A 23,700-nucleotide genomic window follows, 5' to 3' on the forward strand; every position below is an offset into this window, starting at 1 on the left:
GTTCTCTAGGACAATAACTAAAGGTTTTGATAATCTCCAAATCTTATGCAATCAAATGCGTAGGAAGAGTAAATATTTTTCAAGAGCAGGCCTGCCAAAGGGTTCGAATTACTTGCCAGGATGATTGATAGTTTGCCAATTGATTTATGGTGCTCAATATGATATTTTGCACAGTGATTAAAGGTCTCGTCCTCAGTTCTTGTGAAATTGCCTACAGTTATATTTGCGGACTAATTTTCTCTCTTCATTGTGAACTGTGGATGAACTCACCTCAGCCCATGTGGCTTAGGGGAACTGCTCACTGTGTCTCGCAAAAGGCAAGACCAGACTGATATTTCACGTCAGGAGACACTCTTTAACCAAAATCCACTAAGCTTGAAGCCTTTTCTGCAGCATGTGATGTATTTTTGTCTGATGAAATCAACACAGAGATGACAACATAGGAACTAGTTTAAAATACAAAGCGTACAACGAACTTTGAGCTAGCTTGATCTTAATCCTGCATTCAAAAGTCTCACTCACTGTAAGTACATTTTACGATCTCTGTACATGTAGTATCAAAAGTTAATGTACTTGTTATGCAGGAAAAATGGTCCCTGTGAGTGCTTTATGTTATTGGATTGATAATACTGGAACTGCTAATTTAACTACTATGTAATGTTGATTCAGTTCAATTTGAGATTTTTATAAGACCATCAAATGCTTTCTATGTTAAAGCTTGACCTGCAATAACTAAAAGAAATTCTGTGCAATGTAGAAATATGTCCTCGCATAATATGGAAATACCCTTCTTAATTTTCACCTTGGAAACAACAATCTCACCTCAAGGTCCAGTTACAGTAGCAGCTCTTCTGAAGCTTTTGATTGTATCACATGATCTTCCTCAGCAGGTGGAGTTGCCCTTGAGATTGTTTTGTCAATTGAAAACTTTACTTAAAGTGCAGTTACTTTTTAGCCGATGTACTTAGTTACACTCCACCGTTACACATAAGCAAACTATTTTAAAATGCAAAGTCCATGAAAAAGTTTTAGCAAGTTTGGGGTTTATACATTCCTATATAGTGCAGTATATAAACTAGGATGGTTGCATTTTGCTGCTTGTGCTAGATCAGAACAAATGAAGATTTGCCTCTCTGGAAATAATCTGTCACCGCCTGAAGGTAAAGCAGTATTTTATCATACAGTGCAGGCCTGCTCAGACTGACCTGTCTGCACAAACACTGACAGTGTGGTGCTTAAAACGCCCACAGAGGAGAAACTGTCCTGCCAATCATAAATAAGGACAACTGAGATGATTTATCCGTCTGAAACTGGAGAGTGAATTGTGAATCAGTTCAACTCTCTGTATGTATTACCCTATTACACCCCCTCCTCCTCTCTCTCCCTCTCTCTCTCCCTCTCTCTGCGCTGATGGGAGGAGCGCAGCGCTCCTCTCTGTATAAGAAGTGTTGAACATTGAGCAAGGGATTTTACACAGCTACTCAGGAGAAACGAAATGATCTGCCCTGGAGCCGCAGCAAAATGCTGGATGGACACCTACTCCTGGGATGGTTATCATTCACAGTTATAGTGTATCTTCTCAACTTGCCTGGACCAACCGCAGCATATTTCGGGTAAGGACTGAAAGACATAACCAGCATGTCCATGATGCTGCTTTCATTGATTTGATTGGTTCCTGATTTACAAAGCCGGGTAACAACTTTTTTGTTCTCCTTTAACTTAACTTAAAACTCCCTTCTAAGCTAAAAAAAAAAATCTATTCAGCAAGAGTGAAACAAAAACAAGTGATCATTGATTTTGATTGATCTGAACACATGTTTTGATTGCACACTAATGTCTGCGGGTCAGTGGGGTGTCACTTGGCGGCGGTTGCGCAGCGCTCAGCGGCCTCACAGCTGGTGGCTGCAGCAGGTTGTCTGCACATGATTTGGCCTCACTCAAGCTGCTGACAATTAATTTTTCTTGCGACAAGCAGTGTCAGCAAATATCTAGGCAGGCAACGAAACCGTATAGCCTATCAACACAGCATCTATTATAGGTATATGAACGCAGCCCCGGAGTAATGTTGGCCGAGGAGAGTTCACCCCATTCTTTCCCTGACAATTGAGCCAGCGCCCACTGGTAAAGTATCCCCTGGCTCGCTTGAATGGCAGGTAGCGGCCGAGTGATTATTTTGCACTAGTAAAAATCATATCCTTAGTCGACTCTCAAAACAAGCCGCGGAGCGTAAGGTGAGTGTATATGCCTCAGACTCAACAGCTGGTAACAATAAAGCAATCTGGTGGCCGAAACGTCTGCTCAGCTTGCACAGAAAATTCCCCCATCCAGCATAAACATCACACAACTCCGGCAGGGTTTTTTTTTTTTTTTTTTTTTTTCTGCTGCCTCCAACAAGTTTAAAAAACACTTTGGAACACGTGTCGGGGGAAATTAATCTTGAAAAATCTAGCGTTTCATGAATCATGTCATATACACAATAATGTTTAATTTAGAAAGTGCACAAGGGTGTATATTTCAAAGTAAGTCATTCCCAGGGAACGCCTTGGATTTTAGGTGTAGCCCACTATGACCTCCACCTCAGAGTGGCTACTAATGCACTGAACTCAGTTTTCTTTTTTTCTTCTGTCTTAGAAGAACATTTTCAGTGCAGGGAAGCCAAGGTCGTTCAAATGAGGGTCAGCATGTCGGATGGGGGAGCGGCCGTGTTTCACCTGGAGGTCAAGAGTTGTGATCCACAAAGCAAAATGTACCTTTATGAAACAGTCAAGGTGGCATCTGCGTACTAAAGAGAAGCCAGCCCTTGGTGTTTTTATTTTCCGATATTAGCATCTACAAATATCTGTGTTGATGGAGGTTGTTAGTGCTCCTCTTGGCTGCAAACAGCGCAGCGGCGCAAGGAGACAAATGGCTGTAGACTGTGGACTGATGACACTTGAGGCCTTTCCAGCAGAGTCAAATTTATGGTAGGTATGGGTGTTGTGCAGGATCCAGGAGTGTTAGGTGATCTGGGAACTGTTGTGAACCTGCAAGTCCCCTTGGGGCCCGTTAGACTGGTGTGTTAGACCTTTCGACCTGTTGGAGTGGGTTTTACTTTCCTCAGGTTATCCTAATAAGGTATAAAAGTCTCAAGAAAAGTTATCAAAAAAAGGACAGGCAAAGCATTCAAGGATGTCAGTTTTCGAAGTACTTGATTCACTTGATTCAACACTGTCTGAATAAGCCGGATGGTTGTAACACACACCCAGTTTCTCACATCTCTGGGTAAATGTTGTTCTCTTGGGTGTTGCGCCAAAGTGCTGGCACTCATCTTTGGAAAGTGGGTGATGCAAACATCCTGTGTGGCACCTGTAATAGCTCCGTATGCTGGAAATATCGCAGCCCTTCTCAGTAAAACGTCATCATCTGTAATGCCCGTGCATATATCGAGTACTTTCACTGTCTCTGACTCTGTCTTTGGTTTCATTGCAGCTCTAAAGTTGCATTAGAAGGACAAATGTAACCCCCCACCCCACCCCCCCCACTCTGTTTCTGTCTCCCTCCCTGTTGCAGTGTCGCCCTTGGCAGGCAGCGTGTATTAAGTCTGACATGCCAAATTGGCACTCACATTGGCCTTAATGGTCCTAATGGTAATGCATATTTACTTATTCAGTTAGCACTTGTTTTCAGTTCCCTCTGTCAGTCTGTTCTCTATCTGTGGCCTGTGTGGTGCAGAGAGACATGTGGTATTACAATACTCCCAATTTATTATTCTGTGGCCCAGTGAGGAGGGAATATGAATGAGTGTCAGTGAATGATTTAGCCCTGCAGCTGAGGAACATGAAACATACTGGAAGAGCCTGCACAGGTGACACAGATACAGAATGTGACTGCCCCGTGGCCAGCTTCCCAGAAACTCGACACCGGTGACACTCACAGCACAGTCCTGCCCAGCTTTGACTGCGGGACATACTAACATAAACCTGTTCAAATAAATATTGCATGAGCACGAGGCATCCTAGGGCCTCCTGGGTACTGATTTACTCAAAATAGAGGGTCAATGTTGCATACCCAATTTCCAGAGTGCGGTGGAGCGTAAGTGTAACATAAACACAATCTCTCCTGCCCATAGTCTGCGCAGCCGAGGGTGGGGTGGGATTCCTGGCGTAGTCAAGCACTCGCTTAAATTGTCATCCTTTGCCACAAGAATGTGAGCACTCATTTTCTTTCCCTCAGCCTGTTGTGGCAGGTGCTGGTTCTGCTAAATCCGTTATCATTAGAGTTTGAATCGGGAGATGTGCGTCGAGCTTTCCTCTCTCGGCCTCACAGATTACACCACCTCGACGAGACGTTGTGTAAAATTGTGGGAGAAGGAAGTGATTTGTCTGCCTCATTCGACCCCATCAGAGTGCCATCTGAGACGACTCTGGTGGTTTAAATTTGAGTTTTGGTAAAAAGGCATCCTGTGGTCTTGTAAACTGTGCTGAATGTGAGTCCTAACAGTGAGTCAAGAGTTTGTTTTTATTTAGTTCATGTGCGACATATACAGGAAGGCTGCCCACAGTCATGCAGCTGGGATTTACCAATCACTGAGGCACCACATCATCCGGAAGAAGCAAATATAGCGGTTGCCAGTACTTGCTATTTAATTACTGTGATATCCTTAAACACTCTATCACCAGTTTGTTCCTGAAGCAGAGCTGGTGCCCTTTCAGATGGTATTATTGTTTTCAGCGCTCCATTAAGTGAGGCAGCACGCCAAAAACAACAGGATAACAAATGGGATGTGTGTAAATTTACTGATGAGGAGTGATTTTTCAGCATGCGGCTGTAAAAGGTTTTTATCACTGTGCTGAATTAGTTCCTGGTGTGTATCAAACAGCAGTGTGTTTTAAAGCTTTAAAGGAGCCTCATTTCTTCAGCACAGCACAAAAATGTTACAAGTTGTTTTTTAAGCTGCTCCATGTAAACATTTCCTTTGGTTCTCTCCTCTCTCTCTCTCTCCGTCCCCTCCCGTCTCCTGGTTTGCCTGCCTCATGTGCGTGCCGGCATCCCTGCAGTGGTTTGTGGGGAGCTGCTGGGTGATTACCACTCATTAGGAGCAGCAGAGCTAGCGTGGGCTCAGGCTGGCGTTGCCTGGCAGACAGTGGTGGCGGGCGTCTCATTACCAGGCCTTAAGGACTGATTAGCCCTGACGTGCAGCAGGGCGGGGAGCACCGTTGATAGAGGGATTTCCCAACTTCATAGGATATCCTGTGGCCATGGCCACACCTCAAAGGGTATCACTTTACCGTGAGCCAAGAAGATAGGATTCTCTCAGCACTGGCTGCTGTGACCGTGTAGCGTGGTGAGATCACGCAGAGCTGGAGGCTTAGATAAGAGACCGCATGAGCTCTGAAAAGAGAAAGCCTTGTTTTTTTTATATTTCTGGTTGATACATCCGGATTTGAGCTAAGCCGTGCTTTGCTTTGAGTGCTCTGCTGCATGACATCCCTCATGGAGAGGCCTGCTATGCCCATGGATGCCACAGGGTGGTGCAGTGTCTTCTGAGAGTGCAGGATGGTCCTCAATCAGCACTTTGCAACCTTTTTTTGTGTAACAGTAGGAGAGTGGGAAATGAAATGTGAAAACATCAAATCTGACGGCAGCCAAGTCTGTGTAAAAATAATTTTAGGAAAGGAAAATAGTTCAACGTGTGCTTAGTTGTGGTCAACCTGCGAGACACGTACAAAGTGTCTTTAAACTTTAGCTTACAGAGCAAAAATTGACCTCTGTGCACAGGGTAGTGTGTCTTCTCAAAACTGAGTGATGCACAGTGTTGCATTTAAAGTTGGTACACTTTTGTTATGAAGGTTTCATCTGCGTCAGTAGTGAGTTGTTATGGGGCTCATACTGTGTAATAACATGGCTGTGCTGAATACTTTGAAAGATAAATGGTTTGTTGAGGCTTTTAAAAATGTGTTTGGCCTGCTCACATCCGGGGGTCTTACAGCTCTGGTGTCATCAGTGGGCCGAAGAGACCGCAGCTAAGACATATTTGATTTTAAAAGGACGGCAGCTCCAGCTCAGTCCCTCCAGTCAGCTGTGCACATGATTGGTGGATAGTCAGAAGATATGGGAGGGAAACTCCCATTGAAGGAAACTCTTGTTGGCCAAGCTGCACACACATGATGATCTTTGCAGATGGAGCTGGAGACATGGGCAATTTGCAAAACAGGAAAACTAATATAGACTCAAGATACTTTTAGTGGTCAGGCATTGATGAGATGATGCTAGTTAGTGAGACCGCTATGTCCTGTGTTTTCCATTTCTCGACCGCAGGCGAGTTTTCTCTGCCTGGTTTGTGGGGATGGAAGAGACATGGCACTTGACATGTGCCAAGATTAGCAGATTGACAAACCCTCACTGAAGGCTTTGGTCCTCGAGAGAGTATGTGTGCGTTTCTCACGTCTAACTCAAGGAGATGTTGACACATTTGCTCTTTTTTTAATTTTTTTTTAATTAAAAAGTCTCTCTCTGCGGCAACCAACATAAAATCTACGTTTTATGATCTCATGCACCTGTTTGAAAAACATGTTCAATTTCATAAGTTGACCAAACCCTTTCAGAACTGCAGGGTTAGATTGCCAATGGACTTTATCTGGATCTTGCATAAACACAATCTTATAGAAGCCTGACCCGACATGCACTCAGATAGTCCTCTCAAATGTGTGTATTTGCCAAATGGGTGTTATTATATAAACTAAGGTTTGTCCCGTAAGGCATATTTATCCATACAGCCTGAGCATTAGTTTGAGAATGGACACAGTCAGACACACGCTGACTTGAATGTGCCTAGACATGGTAGACGTCTGTCTCATGTCAAAAAGGTCCCATTTACATGACTTTTCAACTGGTAACTGTTGCTTAAATCGTACGTTGTCAAGCTTTTTTGAGACCTGGTGATAAATGAGCAGTGTGAACATGCACAGACACTCATGCCACTGGGGAATAGTAACACATTTTTAACTTGGACATTACTTTCGCAGCAATCTTTAATATGTTACAGCAAATTAAAAACAATAACATGTTGCCTTTTTGGTTTATGCATTTAAATTCTGTAGGCCTTTTGGGGGGAAAAAAAACAACTAATCTTTCAGTAGTAAGAGTAAATAACCATTAATGAACTCAGCCAGTTGCAGTTACTGAGGCATGAGTGATTCAAAACAGCTACTGTTTTGTTTTGGATTTTGTGGTTTGACTTTGCATGCTCGGTTTATTCACAGGAGTGCTTTTGCTCAGTGTAACAGCAACGAACAAACCTGACGTTTCCTGTCTCCGAAACACATTTAAATATCTGTTTTTCTTTTTCTAGAACTGCACACAGTTTATAGTCAAACTGTTGTGCTCCCCTGACAAATAACTGTAGTCTGGGTCTTGTGTCAGCATGTGCGAAATCGGTGAGAGCCGAGTACAGTATGTGTGCCTGAACGTGTTTGGTGCGTCGGTGCGCTGGTACAGGGCTGCTCTGTGCCATGGTGTAGGCTAGAACAGGGGAGTCATGCGGACACTGCTGCGCGCCCAATCTGTGCCAGTCACACAGTGACTATAACTGAGCTGCTGACCTTAGAAGCCTTGAGTTCTCACATAGCAGTTAAACCTCTTACCATGCCCCACACTCCCTTTCCCAAACCCAGGTCCTGGAGTCCCTACTGCTCAGCTACCAGCGCTTGCATTCATGGCTATGGATTAAAAAATGAGTCTGAACAGTAACTTTACTCGCTTTTTTTTATGAATTGAAAAAGAAAGATATTATTTTAGTGCAACTTTTTATGTGGAAAAATTGAATGAGAATACACTGATTTATAAGGAGGTCTGCCTAATACGTCATGTCATTCACATTTAAAATATCAAGAGAGTACATGTCCGGGAACTCGACCTGATCAGTGAGTTAGTGGGAGTAGTCTGACGCGGCCTATGTGGGTTGTAAATGACCAGAATGGACAGCAGATGACATAACTCTGGGTCATATCCTGTTAAGTCATATGAGATAGTGGACTTTCCTGCCTCACAATGTGGATAACAGTGCTTCTACATGCTGCTTGACGTCTCCACTACACAGAAAAGGCTCATTACTCAACTAATAATGACTTACTAAGTCCCAGGCCTGTACCACTTTGTTTTCAAAGTCGTTTTGTCATGTTACTGTACTGTGTCAGTCACAGCTTGTTAGGAATAGTCACAACACCCAGCGCTTTCAACCACTGACTAATCTTATCTTAGCCTCATACATAATCGTTTACTCTTTCCCCTATTTCTGGTTATTTAATGCGTTGGAGAACGAACAGTGTCACTATGGAGAAAGTGTCTGAGTTCAGAGCAGGATTCCCTTCCCTTCCCTTCTAAACTTCCTGGAGGTGGACAACAGCCTGGAGACTCCCTGTACCAGAGAGCCATTCGACACTGATTCATGGTTTCTCCAATTATTCAAGCCTAAGCTGTGGAGCACATTGTCAGCCATAGTTAGAGTGGGCCAGAGGGAAAACACCACACACACTCACATTCCTACTACCTCTGGCATGGCCTGGGCTGTGATACACCAGATGGGACTTGGGCAGGGTGGTCTGAAGTTCATCCAACATTTCTGAGAAAAACACACACTTTTTTCCCCCCTAAAGGAGCATTTTAAATGCTGCGAGTGCAGGAGGAAAAAATGAAAGAGAGAAAAGGAGATCGGCACTGGCGAGTTTAATTTCCTACAAAAACTCAATGTTTAGTTTAATGAACAATACTAACATTTCTTTTTCTACCATACAGAGATTAATCTCAGGTGAGCACGGTAGTGTGTCTTCATGACAGCTGAACTGTTTCAGGGCACATGTTCATGTCTGTCACTGTCTTGTGTAGGCTGCATTCGTAGACAGCGGTGGTTTTGTCTAGAGGAGGCTTTGTTTTGAGCCAACAGCTGGGGGGAATGATTGGCATTCGTTTAGAGTAATTGACCAGTGGGAATAGGGGGAGTTTTGAGAAGAGGAAAAAAGGTGGAGGAGGGGGAGGAGGAGGAGAAGAAGGAGGAGGAGGAGAGGGGGGGGGTTGGTTGTGATCTAGGAGACACCAGACCACACAACCTGCAAGTTCAGGCTGATGGAGAAACTGCGGCTTTTGTTGCTTTTTCTGCCTGGGCGCGTTCTGCCCCGACTGACTCTCATAGGTGTTGACTTAAGGTTGTAAGTTCCCATGTGCACGTGCACACGCATGTATGCACACACGCACGCACGCACGCACGCACGCACTCTAACTGCACACACAAACATAGCCAGCACCTGTTAGTCTGGTGGAGTGGAGATGATTAACAGACACATTCATTCCTATCTTCATATCAGAAAACAAACACCGTGCCAGAAATATGTTGGATTTGGTAACTTGTAGTTTTAAAAAATTTCACAGTGATTTTGCTCACTGGTTGGAACATCTAAAATAGCTTTTCCTGAATTATTGATCTTGACATTATTGTGAATATTGGTTGTAATGTTGTTAAAATGTGAATGTCACCTGTAAGAGGCAAAAATAAGTGAAAAAACATAAAAATAGGTCAGAAAAAAATCAGTGATGTATCAGCCAATAATCACTTTAAAACATAACACGAGAGACATTTTTGATAATGTTCCCTTAAGTTAATTTATTTAAGGAATCATGGCCAAGATATTTTCTGAGGGGAACATTTTACAGTTGAAAAATAAACTTGTCAGTGCTCTCTGTTGGAACAACTATCTAATGGCAACACTAAATTACCTCTTTGGCATTTTCACTTCCTTGGTTTCTTGTATGAATATCAGAATAAGCTAAAACTGGCCGTCATATCATCCCCTTCGATGCTGCAGCTGTGACTAATGATTATTTTATATTGCCAATTAATCTGTCAATTTTTTAAGGGGTTAGGTCATGTTTATAAAATGTTATAAAATAGTTAAAAATCACAATAACAGTTTCCCAGATCCCAAGGTGACAATTTCAGATTCTTTTCCAAAGATACTCAAAGAACCAAAGCCCAGAGATATGAAACACACAAGAGCAACATAATCCTCATATTTAAAAAGCTGGAAACAGAAAATCATTTTTTTTTTGTGATGTGCTTAAATAATTCATCATTATCTTTTTATTTTTTTGTTGATCCAACGTCTAAAGTTTGCAAGATTTACTGCTTGGAGACCTTAATCTGCACCACATGTAGTAAGCTGCCCTTTGTTTATATATGGCTGTGTGGGTATATGAATAACACCAGCAGTTACAAAGCTATATGTGTTTGTAGCTTATACATGGAGCAAGCACTTCATTTAGGCCAAGAAAGTTAAAGTAAGAGTGACCATATGTTTTCCACTCTCTAAGAGTTTATGTATTGTTACGTTTCTTTAACTATTTACATACCAAACCAGTGAAGAACGAGCAGAATTACCAGCTGAGGGTCACTTCCAGGACTCTAATGTAAAACCAGAGAAGGGGCGATGACGGCAAAGTTTAGTACTAGTCAATGATTTCCTTGAGAGATCGACTCTGAGGCTCCGGCGTGCGAAATGAGGCCTTTTCACCGAACCCGCTGCATTGGAAAATGTATATAAAGTAAATGTCACGGGCAATGGGAGGTGCTGACAGGTAGAGAGAAAGGACTAAACAAACACCAGTGTTACTAAGTGAAAGACAGTGGTGGAGGCGCAGCATGAGAGTGGGTCAGCGATGTCTGCGAGAGGCAAGTGTGCGAATGGAAAGCAAAGCTGAGCAAACACTAGCAAGGATCCCACCTCACGTAGGATAATAATGAGTTTTATATGTTGGAGTTATATTCCACGTGTAACTGGTGTTGCTGTGCCAACACCTCAAACAAAAACACCTACAGAAAATGGTCCATGATGTGAAAACACAAGTGTACATGGTCTTACTTTTCTAATTCAGGATGGTGGAGATACCTCGGCGATGCCTGCGCTTCACTTACTCTTTTAATTATGTGTGTTTATGAAAAGCAACTATATTCTGATTTTGGCACCACTTCCTAATAAAGCACCCTTTAGAACGGGTTTTTAATAGTTGTAACAAGTGGCTTTTTAATGGTTAATAAATACTTTCTTAATGCTTTATAGAGCAGTTATTAGATGAAGAAATTTTGGGTTGCCAGGTTGTGGAAAAATCCCTTTGGCCAGTGTTAATGGTTTGTATTTGGCAATAAAAGTGTTGTAAATGTTGTACAGCTGAAACTATTAGTTGAAGAACGGTCGATCGACAGAAAATTAATCCCCAACAATTTTGATGATAATAATAAAAGTAATAATTTTTCAAGCAAATATGCCACAAATTTGATGTTATACTTTCTAAAATGTCTTACACGTTAGTAAATTGATTTTTGGATTCTTTAGAGAGAAAGCAGGCCAAATTAAGACATCATCATGAGCTCCAGGAAACTGTAATGGACATTGTTTTTTACTGTTATAAATCAAACGGTTAAGTTTTAGATGGAGAAAATTAATGAATCGATAATGAAAATAATGATTTGATGCAGCCCCAAAATGCAGCCCCTTTTGTTAAAGGAAAGGGATAATTATCTATTAACAAATATATTAGTAATATACCCTTTACAAAAGGTAGAGAGTGTGCTGTATGCTTTTTGAAAAATCATTGACTGGGTTATCAGATGTGACATGCGGCTGTGTTTTTCCATTTTCCCACATTAAAGTGGACATCGTTATGGGAAAACACACATCGTTATGGGAAGACTTCCATTTGACCACAGATTTCAAGTTCAGATTTGTAATGATTTTTGTGATTCAACCACTGCAATGTTTTCCAGTTCTTTTTTTTTTTTTATTTTTCCTCTAAGTGAGTTGACTGAGTTCATTCTTCAGCAAACAGCAGAGTGGTATTTTTTTTTGTTTTCTGCAGATCACCATATTGGAATGTGTGACCCTCTGGTGTGACAACAGGGGTCACAGTCCTGCATCCAGAGAGAATATCATCTTCAATTTCCAGCAAATTTGGATTAAAGAGGATGAAATCGAACCCTTCTCTTCGTCTTGCAAATATATTAAAAAAGAAAAGTGCATCCACATCCATGGAGTCAGTGTGCATCTGTGATACTATGTGACAACTGGTTTGCACAAATTTGCACAAGAACGAACCCTGGCGAGTGTCTCTCCCTCCCTCGGCTCTCAAATCTCTCCCCCTCGACAATTTGCCCTCGGGCTGTCTTTGTAACTAGCTAGAAATATGCCTTTGTGTCAAAAAGCCGCAGAGACAGTAGCGCTGAGATCAGTGTCATGTCATCTTTGGCTGCCCTCCAGCTCCGCACAGACCATCTTTTTTGTCTGAGACAGGCAGACGTCACACAGACGGTTGAGGCCTGCCACTCTAATGGTCTCTTGTTTTGGCAGGCATGTGGGCTTTTAGAAGATTTGACGCTGATATGCGCTACTATCCATGTCTTACTGAGGAATGTGCGCGTCATGTTGGTGGTATTGATGCATAGTACAAATGCATTTAATACTACGTTTGTTAATTTGCAGATGCATACAGCGGTAAACTGCCTCCTAGTCTAGTGTGGATTTGAAAAACATCTTGAAAAACTATTGTTGCAAATGGACTTGGGCAGGTACTCCACGTGGCGCCATCATTCAATCCCTCACTGCTTTCTTGCCATAGAAATGTTGTGGAACGATTGTCAGTCATATGTAACATACTGGGTCAGCTGGAACTGTTTGCTTTGGCACTTTGAATATGTTTCCTTGGCATTGTTCGCGCAGCGTATTTTAACAAAGCATGAAACAATTAAGGGGAAAATGTCAGTTATTCGGAGGGAGACAGTTCTCGTGCATTGTGTACGCCTCGCTCTGTACGCCTCAAACCATACATTTTTTTACTCCGCGAGTGTGTTGGGAGAGCAATCTCTGTCAAGACACAGCTTGCCAGGTTTCCATTTGAAAATCCATAGCTGTCAGACAAGTAAAGGAAAGGCAAACACGCATTGTAAAAAGGAAACCATTTGACCCAATCTGAAAGCAAATCCCGATGCCTCCTCTTTGATTTGACTGCTCAGATTCTCAACCGGGCTGTGAATGCACTAGCAAAGACAATATCCTATAGCATATGTGAACTATTAAGTCCATTGGAATGAAACTGAGGACTCGAGGGGAAACATTTCAGTCAGTTATTGGACTTAATAAAACAAATCTCTTGTTGAGGAACTCCTGTGACCTTCTGCTGGAGGCTGAAGTGAAAATGAGTGGTGACAGAATCTTCTGTGGAAAGCAGTAATGAAGTAAAAATGTAAGTCATGTAGATCACCGATCAACACGTCTGGTACATTAACTAAACTGGCGTGGACATCCAGCAGGTGCTCTGCACCTTTACAAAAATATTGTAGAATAATTTCTTTTGCACCGCCTGCCTGTGTGGCATGTTTCCCATTTGCTGTGGTTACTCTTCACAGTCATCGAGCTGGACTTCTTCAAATTTACTTGGCCGTATAATCACTTTTCACACCCATGAAGGGATGGACAACCAGTCCACACTGTTGACTTAATGATGTTGTAATATTCTCATCCACTCTTCTTTTTGTTCAAAGTTCGCAAACAAATAGTTGTAGAAGCTAAGAGACGACATATGAAAAGATGATGTTGTTTAATAATACATTTTAAATTTTATTTGACATTACCATTACCAGATTACCATTAAATTTAAGGCATACAATTTCTGTAAGACATACTGTGATGCTGTGTGTATGAATGCCAAAAATTATATTTAATGATTCCTGTGAGACTGCGAGACTGTGAAATATCCTGTTTCTCACTCTTTCTGTCATTTGTCTCCATTAACTGTCATGTCATGTATCTGTAAGACATTCACCGCAAAGCTAGGAGCTTTAATCTTTGTCTTAACTCACTTTTTTACAAGGATGAAAAATGAACACCTCAACCTGCCCCAGATGCAAAAGGTGAAAGTGCAACATTTCATCAATGTAGCATTAAGCGAGGTGTCAATCCATGCACAAAAGTGTCTTTTAAATGTCCAGAGTCTGTCTGCAAAGACACGTTGGCCTGAGGACTTTTGTGAGTTCTGTAAATCCATTTATTCTTCAGTTTCACTTTAAGGGTGTAAAGGAGGCCAGAAATTACACATAATGAACAACTACAGTGCCAATCCTGTCAGTTGGTGTGACCAAAATGGTCACAGGCTGACAGTCATGTCCCCTGTGTGTGTTTATGAAAGTAATGCTCTGCTTTCCCCATCACAACCTCAGAACGCTGGTCGTCTGTTTTGCCAGCTATGTGGCAGTCCCCGCTTTGTGTGTTTTATATATGCTTCCCTTAAATAAACTGACGAAAGGAGCGCAAGTCTACCACATGTTCTCCATACCATGTTTAGAAGTGAAACTTCTGCTTGTTATATTTCAAATGGATTGCAGCTTTAAGATCCTGAATACTGGACTTTTGTTACGGGGATTCTATAATGAGAGTGTGAATCCTGCTATGTGATCATGTTTAAATCTATGCAAGTGAGTGACATTCCCCCCTCAGGATATGATATAAATATTAAACCAAGTATCCGCTGGCTACTGTTTCACATGCATGTGGTATGACTGTCACGTTCACTGCATGCCATTGTTTGAAATATGTCCCCATACCACCTGAATACGTTATCAGTCGTAATATACAAATTATAATCTCAATCTAAAATACCAGGGGCAGTGAGCTGCTGGTTCTGTGACTCGGTTACTGTGATAGAGATCGAAAGGACAGGGACAAAACTGTGTCAGGAACTTCATGATAAGAAAGAACTCTTCCACCTCTGCAGAGAATTTGCTCTATACACAGACACGCCTGCGCTGGAGGTTGATCTCAATCTCCAGCAAATGTTGAATTCCCCTGAACATTAACCACTGAACAGCTGAATTCATTTGAACATTAACCAAACTTTTGAGCATTATATGCCCCAGCTGTGCTTCCTGTGCTGTTTATGTAGTATATCTTTGCAACTCTTATTGTTTATCCAGGAAGGTCAGCATCCTGCGCTTTATTGGATACTTTATCAAGATGTATCCACTCCCTCCCTGTGCACTGTTTAAACTGAGCCGACTGTGTCTGCGATCGTTCCCTCCAGGTTGACAGGTAATGAGCCGTTGTCTATCCTGCCACTGAACTCTCTACCAGAGGAGAACATGGGCAGGGCCCACTACAAGCTGTGCGACCGGCTCAAACTGGAAAAGAAGCAGCGCAGGATGTGCAGACGAGACCCGGGCGTGGCGGAGACCCTGAGAGAGGCCATCACCATGAGCGCCCTAGAATGCCAGTATCAATTCCGCTTTGAGAGGTGGAACTGCACCTTAGAGGGGCGCCACCGAGCCAACATACTAAAGAGAGGTATGAAGATATCTCATCGTTTTAACTCCAAAAGTAGAGTTCCTATTTTTCTATTTTCTTTCATCTCATTTGTCATTCTCCCCCGCCCTTCCGCAGGATTTAAAGAGACAGCCTTCCTGTACGCCATCTCCTCAGCGGGCCTGACCCACGCGATGGCCAAAGCTTGCAGCGCGGGACGCATGGAGCGCTGCACGTGTGACGAGGCCCCGGACCTGGAGAACCGCAAGGCGTGGCAGTGGGGAGGCTGTGGAGACAACCTCAAATACGCCAACAAGTTTGTCAAAGACTTCCTGGGCAAACGCTCCAACAAGGACCTGCGCGCACGTGTGGACATGCACAACACAAATGTGGGCATGAAGGTGAGGTTGTACAATCAGAGGCACTGCACTGATTTTACATGTCAAATAGTAATAGGGAATCCTATGTTCAGCCTGTGAAAACAGTTGTATGGTGTCTTTTGTGGCTGTGGAGAGCTTTCCAAAGCCTGAGAAAATGATTTAAGGGACCTCCCTTCAACTTAAATCTGCTGTCATCAATATTTTTTTACATCATCAGTGGATCAAATGACCAGAAAGTGGCCAAATGTTGCTCCATGTCTTCTGGATGTGTAAATAAGCAAATGTTCATTCATCATATCAAATTTACAATGTGAAAATATGTCAGTGTTGTGTTTACAGCTTGTCTCACGACAGCAAAATGGCCGAAAAAAAATATCTATTGGATTTAAGATTTCAACTGCAAACCTGCCTCACCTGTGGGGTTGTGGAGTTTGAACAATGTGAGTGTTTTCCAGGCAAAAGTTGCTTTGCATCATTGGAACTGTAGGATTCTGTGTTTTCTGAGCTTGACTCATCCCAGAGGCAGAAAGTCAGAATATGTCAGCCTCAGTCTGCTGCACTGATTTTGACCATTGTTGCTTTAATTCCTCTCTTGTGAGCCGCCACCCCCCCAACTTCACAGAAGTGCAAGGCTAAATTGTTGGAAAGCCCCTTTAATGTTTCACTCGTTATCACATTTTATCTGTGACTTTGACAGCAAGCAAGAGTATTTTATTAGCTCGTAATTTGTCGAAAACATTGAACTGTAACTTAATTTAAGTGCGGCAGACATTTATTCATGTACCTCAGTAATGTTAGAAATATTTTAGGGAGTTGCATTCAAAGGAAAGAAAAAAAATGTTATTCATTAATATAGCAGTATATTTACTCCAGCTGTCATCTTAATGTTGCCTTTTATTAAAGTAATAATTTCCAAAGGGGAAAGCAACAATGCACACATGAATCAAACCAGGACACACTCATAAAGAAACCAGTTTGAACAGGGCCGGAGTTCATCTGGAGTCACAGACAGTATTTAAACAGAAACCTTGGCTAATTGCTCACACGAATCAGTTCAACGGTGGGAAAACTGTGATAATACAATACTGTCTGAGTTCTGTTTAATTATGTAGACAAACAGCAACATGAAGTGCCAATTCATTGTGAGCCTTATCCCGGATATACTCTACTCCCATATCTTTGATTTAGCTTTTGTAACGCTGGAGTTTAAACATTATAGTGCTGGCAAATGACTGCTGTCCAAGACAAAACACACTGTCCAAACATATAGTTAAAGTGACCACAGAGGAATTTAATACGACCACAGAGGAATGACATTGATAAAGTTATACATGGGGCATCCCAGGAGAGTGAAATTACTGCAGAAAAACTGTTCAGTTTTGAATCGTCTCCATTAAAGCTGGGAAAAAAGAAACCTAAACTGATTAAAGTAATTGCCACTGGAAATTTGGGGAAATCTGAAAGTGCTCATTAGTCAATATTTGGTTTTCTCGTTCAGATTAGATAGGCAACAACTCTCACTTGTGCTCTGGCACAATTCAGCAATTGTTTGTGGTGAGCAAATATGGGTTTTTCATCTTGGAAGTGAAATAAAAAAAGTGGGAATGGTCTTAATCTGTCAAGCCAAAGCAAACTTAAGGCCTGGAAGCTGTTGCTTTTACTCGGCTTTTCTCATATTGTAGCCATTTTCATTGTTGGTTTTCAAAGTGAATTATAGCAGAGGCACACTTCCCAAATGTTAGCAGACACAAAACTCTCCCAAAAGACCAATGCAGGCTCTTCCTTTTCAGCTTGGCTCTCCAAAATCCAATCTCTCAGGAGATTATATTTGTGATAAAAGATTTACAACATTGTTTTTGCTCTTTTTTTTTGTGATTTGCACATGTAGTGAGGTGTACCGCATTCATTCAGGATGAATTCCCACACGGAGGACCAAACTGGAATGTGCTAGCCTCTGCATCCCCCCGACATTTAAAAGCTGACCTATCAAATTTTCTTGACCTGCTGCTGTGATGAATATGCACTTCCTGTTCCCCGATCTCTTTCACAGTCTGAGAAAAGAACTGTTGATGCTATCCAAACTCCATTCAAGACAATGTGTTATTGTCATTGATTTTTGCATACACACTGCTTTTGACATTGTGGTTGATGCTTAAGTGAACCTTGGCTGACCGCGGAGAGGTCAAGTAGCGTTAAAATAACGTGTAGTGGTCTTTTTAGCTGACGATCTCTATGTTTCACTTGCAATTATGTATGATTTTACATAAGAGAAGACTTTCTTTACTATTATTTTCTCTTTCCAACGGCTTGCATGACTTACTCTCTGTGTTATTACATAATTACTAGGAGACTGGGTTGATCAAGTGTGGGTTTAGAAAACACGTTAACGGTCAAAGGACAAGAATAGTGCCCAGCGTATGGCTGTCTGAATGGATTGTCTTTTTGTGGGTGCTTCCAAGGAATAAGCTCCCCTCACTTATCATAATAACAGTTATTGAGTTTAATCAAAATGTCATCCATGGTTATCATAACAGAATCAATCCTCCCACCAACCCTTATTCACTTACTATTTTATTTGAAGCCTTAGACAAAGTGTTATATTGTTCTCTTTTGGTTCACAAGCAATAACCAAGCCTCTGGTTCTCCCCTTTTATTAAGATATCAAAAAGAGCAGTGAGTATAATAATTTTCCATTATATCTATGTTCCTCCCAAACCACTGAACACCACCCTTATCATCAAATTGTGAGCATATTTGCGTAATTTGGCTCTTTGAACTGCTGCTTACTAAACTAAGGCTCATTAAATTATACAGCTTTCATTATATTCCTTTCATGTTTCATGGCAGTTAACAGTATTGCTCTGCTTCTGCACCAGGTAATCAAGGCTGGAGTGGAGACCACTTGCAAATGCCATGGCGTCTCCGGCTCCTGCACCGTCCAGACCTGCTGGAGACAGCTCCTGCCCTTCCACGAGATCGGCAAGCAGCTGAAGCAGCGCTACGAGACCTCCGTCAAAGTTGGCAGCTCCACCAACGAAGCGACAGGGGAGGGAGAGATCTCCACAGGCCGGAGCCAGCAGCAACAGCAGCAGCAGCAACAACAACAACAGCAGCCGCAGCAGCCGCAGCCGCAGCCCCTGCCCGGCCTGAACGATCAGATCCCTCGCACTATGGACCTGCTCCACATCGAGGACTCGCCCAGTTTCTGTAGACCCAGCAAGTACTCGTCGGGCACAGCAGCCCGCAAGTGCTACAAGGATAAGAACTGCGAAGCTATCTGCTGCGGGCGAGGCCACAACACTCAAAGTAGGGAGGTGACCAGGCCCTGCCAGTGCCAGGTGCGCTGGTGCTGCTACGTCGAATGCAAGCAGTGCACACAGAGAGAAGAGGTGTATACCTGCAAAGGGTAACCCAGTCACCAGTCAGTTGCAGTGGAGCAAGTGAAAGATGGCCGTGTTGAAAAGGAGTGGTTGTTTTGTTCTCAAACAAGGTTTTGCTTCCACTGTCGGAACAGTGTCTGAACGAAGAGGAGCGAGCCGATGGAGAAGCAATAAGCACTTTGAGGGATTTCTGTGGGTTGGGGTTCAGAGGCCCTGTGACCCCCTGTGTCGGGGGTTTGCAGAGTTATTAAAAAAAAAAAAAAAAAAAAAAAAAAAAAAAACCTTCTCAGACAACTGGGTCAACATCTCAAGCTTTTTTGTCACGGTGTTGCCTTGAAGAGAGTAGCTTTTATTTTCCTATTAACAAAAATCTATTTGCATCTTCACACAAGAAAGCAGAAAGAAAACAAAGATTAGCATCCAGTTATTGAGGATCCAATTCAAGGACAGTAACACCAACAGACTGGTTTCTGGGGTCTTGCCTCAAGAAGAATGGTGTGTGTGTGTTTGTCAATTTTTTTACGCATGTGTTTGTATGTGAGCACATTATAGATAACGAAGGGGGAGGGGGGGCTCGAATGACGACTTTTATGGCAATGAAAACTATATTCAGAGACTGCGAAAAAAAAAAGACAGGGTGTAAGATTTTCTCTACACGCACATATTTACACTCACACACATTGTGTGTTTGCATATGTATGTACATAAATTCAGTTATATTGTAATGATACTATACAAGCCACTTATCTAACTATGTTAAAACAAACCACTAACCACACAAATGTATGTTGTTTGTGTGCTCTCGCTCGTTTTTCTTCTTGATTCATGTTGACAAGGCCCTTTGGAAAGCAGCACACTTGTGTCCGTCGTCTTGCTGTGGATAATTTATAGATCCTTTGGGACTACTCCTTCACAGGGAGAAAAAAAATCTAATTTTTTCTTTTCTTTTTTTTTTGTAATATAATATGAAGCTGTTAGTAAATGCATTAACAGAACATAACTAAACCAGTCAGTTTAGGCTATTCTCGGCCTTGAGCGAACCAGTGTTCAGGGAATAACTTAAACCACTATAACTATTTGGATATAATAGAGAGAAATAGTGCAAATACAAATAATATCCAAGTTGGAGATGACAATGGCCTTGTTATTATAGCCAATAGCGTTGCAACAGGTGATTATTTGTCCAGCGAACGGTCCATGTGTGACTCAAAAATTGTGGAGCTCTGCAGAGCTTAAATCTACTTATTAGGACTTTTTTTGTTTAACTTTGAATACTTTGAAGTTGTAAAGAAAACTGTGGAGAACTGGAGGAATGTAGCCCCCTACCATTTCACATCCTTCTTTCCTCTTCAGTTGCCACGATTTGATTGAGCCATATTCAACGTGTAGACATGCAGCATTTACAGCGGGTGCCGCATCAGTCAGTCCAAACAGTATGGGGCACCTGAGACGGAAATCTAACTTGCAGAATTGCTCAAGTGAAGATGAAAGCGTAAGCCTCATAGCTAATATAAATATATTTTATAGGACTAATATTTGCGTAGTGTTCAGCAAATTGAGTCTAAATGCAAACATTGGGGTTTTGCAGATTTGCTGTCTTCATTCAGAAGTCAGTGTCGGTGTTGAGTTAATTTGCTTTTTCGTGTTGTTGCTTGGTGCACAGTGACACAGTTAACACAATGCAGCATACTGAACCCTGCCATGCAACTACAGTGAAGTAATAGTTTGACGTTTTGGCAAATACACTTTTCTTTCTTGCCGAGAGTTAGATGATTGATACCACTTAAGGCTACAGCTAGCTGTCAGTTAGCTTAGTTTAGCATAAATAGACAGAGAGAGACAGCTAGCCTGGCTCTGTCTGAGGAAACGCCCTGTAAAACTACAACTTGTCATTATTACATTGGTTTGGTTTATTTACAGATTGATCAAACAGGGTACAATGTGTTAATTAGGTTTGAGTCGTTACCGTCAGCTGTCTACCCTCATTTCCTCATGTCTTTATGCTCGGCTAAGCTAACCACCTGTTAGCTGTACTTTCATATTAACAGACAGATATGTGAGCGGATTCGCTTTTCTCACCTAATTTTCCAGAGGAAAGCAAATAAGTGTTTTGCCCAAAATGTCAAATTATTGTTCTAAGACATAACCATGAAGTCAAAGGTTTAATTTTATGAGAAATGCCTCTGTACACACAAATGCAGACAATAATATTTCATTGTATTCTCAGCACTTAGCTTCTGGGAACATTATGTTATATGCTATAAGATATAGGACCTTATATGCCTTGTTTTCGATGGGTGTGAATTAACTACTGAGTGAGGGACCCAGCTTTGTATTATAGCGCCATTCACGCACTGAAGCCCAAAAGCCCTTTAAAGTATTTAAAGTTCTGTATTTATAGATACAGTACAGTACAGAATATCTTTTTTTTTTTTTTTTTTTTTTTTTTTTTTTTTTTTAAATTGTAAATAGCAAAGGTTTCTTCTCCTGTGGTATAAAGACAAAAGTGAGGCACATGTTCCACTCTCACAAGCAACTGAAACAGAAATTGGTATCAATATGAAACGTTGGGGCAAGGCATTGTCGGAAAACAGCACGCAGCTGCTGTAACAACACAGTTACAGATTGTACAGTGATATAGCACCATGCCAAAACATCCTTAAAAATGTCTAAACAGATGGTTTAGCGTTCAAAGTTGATTATCATACATGATATTTGAAATCAAACCATTATCCTCTACAGCAGAAATCATGCTTTAGGAAGAGAGCCTTGCTTGGCTTATTTGTCCTAAGGAGATGAATTCCAAGCATTTTGATATGAGGAGGCATGCCAAATAAAGACTGGTCAAAACATATACATAGAACTTTGCACGCTACATGGAAACCATAATAGCTATGCTGAGACTCGAAGCATAAATGCCTGCTTCCCACAGCTTCTGGTGTGTGCGTCCCCCCCCCCCCACACACACACACGTACACACACGTACACACATACACACACACTCCTCGGCCCAAACACACTCTACTATTGAACGGATTCAAAACAGGCATGACAGGAATACTAAATGCACACTGAGTGCATTTTTGTTTGTTTATAGATTGTACATAGGCCTAAAATTTCTCCCGAGAAGCATGATGCAGCAGCCAGTTGGTTTTTAGATGTCACAGTCGTCCATATTCTCAAATCCAAAACTCTGCACTGTTTAGTCGTCAGTGGATCATGTACAAAATTCTATTTTGTAGAAAAAAAAGTAAAAGATAAATTATTTTTAAATATATTATGAGCATGTGTTTAGTGTAAATAACGTCAAAGTCTAAATTGATTTTATATCCTGTATTTTTTACTGTTTTTTCTTTCGGGTGTTTGTTCCTTTCGGGGTGGAGGCTTCAAGAAGCAGTGTATACTTTAAACATATTTCATTTCATATCTCAATGTTTGCTGTTGACTGAGCACTAACAAATCCTAACAAATTTAGAATCAACTCACCTTTAGCTGTCTTTCATTCATTCACACAATAATGAGACTTTTCCGAAAGTATTCACAATCGTCAACAATATTTTTAATAGGATTTGATCTGTTTGCATAATTGACTATTTTGTGAAAAAGACTCTGGCTTTGTAATGTTGCCCATGTGACACAGTATAAACTGATGATGTTGATGATTTATACTCAACTTTGGATCAATTTACATGTACATGTACTTTTTGTTAGGATTTGTGCTGTGCTTGTAAAAACAAAGATAAAACACACCAACACACGTATTACCCTTTTGTGATGATACTACACCAACAAAGCTTTGTCCATGTTCACTTATTCATGTCTTATGGGAACCCTAAATTATTTTCCTCTACCTCATGTGTATAGCTTGTAGGTATAAACAGATCACAAATGACTGGTAAGAATGTATTTAAGTTATTTAACATCTTTGTATAACAAAGGCGAAAGAAATCTGAAATAATAAATGAATTTTTAAATTATTTCATGTGTGGTTTCATTCTTCGCTGGCACTATCTTGATGTGATATTACCGAATGGCCTTTTATTACTGATTTTAAAAAGTATTTTAATTGGGGTCTGTTGTGTAATTGAATAATGAATAAAGTTGAAAACATCATCAAAATAGCTGAAGTCGTACTGATGCATATTTTGAAGTCATGAAAATGTCCTCATAAATGAGCAGTTCTAGCAACAAATCTCAGGATTCAACAAATTCCTTTAACACACTGGGGGATTAAATAGATGTTATCCAAGCAGCATTTGTCTTTTACAAAAGGAGGTACAGAAGAGAGGGTCATTCATTCATTGCAGTTCGATCCCTGGGGCCTCCTATCCACATGTCAACATGTCCTGGAGCAAGAGTGAGTGAATGAGAGGCAGAATGTAGAGCACTGTATAACTGAAATAATAATAAAAGTCTAATCCTTTTAAACCTTTAAACCAAACAATTTTATTGAGAGATAAAAAATAAAAAAACCTCCATTCACACAATCATGGAGGGTATTTTCCCCCTTTGCAACAGCAGCAAATGGGATGGACCTGGCCGGAAAATGCTGTCTGATGTCTGAGGTCGACGTTTTTGATAAGAGAATACTGACTGAATCAAAAAGGCCGTCGTGCTATGTAATCA

At 41.4% G+C, this 23,700-nt stretch overlaps 1 protein-coding gene across 1 annotated transcript; it reads left to right on the plus strand.

Annotated features, from left to right (window-relative positions):
- The first annotated feature begins 1,455 nt into the window (after window positions 1–1,455).
- Window positions 1,456–23,051, plus strand: wnt9a (wingless-type MMTV integration site family, member 9A). The gene is made up of 4 exons (XM_023403802.2): window positions 1,456–1,613; window positions 15,097–15,356; window positions 15,453–15,715; window positions 18,571–23,051. Exons 1-4 carry the CDS (start codon window positions 1,522–1,524, stop codon window positions 19,102–19,104), a joined length of 1,149 nt encoding a protein of 382 aa, XP_023259570.1. The 5' UTR covers window positions 1,456–1,521; the 3' UTR covers window positions 19,105–23,051.
- Window positions 23,052–23,700: the final 649 nt, after the last annotated feature.

Source organism: Seriola lalandi, unplaced genomic scaffold (assembly GCF_002814215.2).
Source record: "Seriola lalandi dorsalis isolate HSWRI2012SDOR001 ecotype SW California unplaced genomic scaffold, Sedor1 jcf7180002054182, whole genome shotgun sequence".
In the NCBI taxonomy this organism is placed as follows: domain Eukaryota; kingdom Metazoa; phylum Chordata; class Actinopteri; order Carangiformes; family Carangidae; genus Seriola; species Seriola lalandi.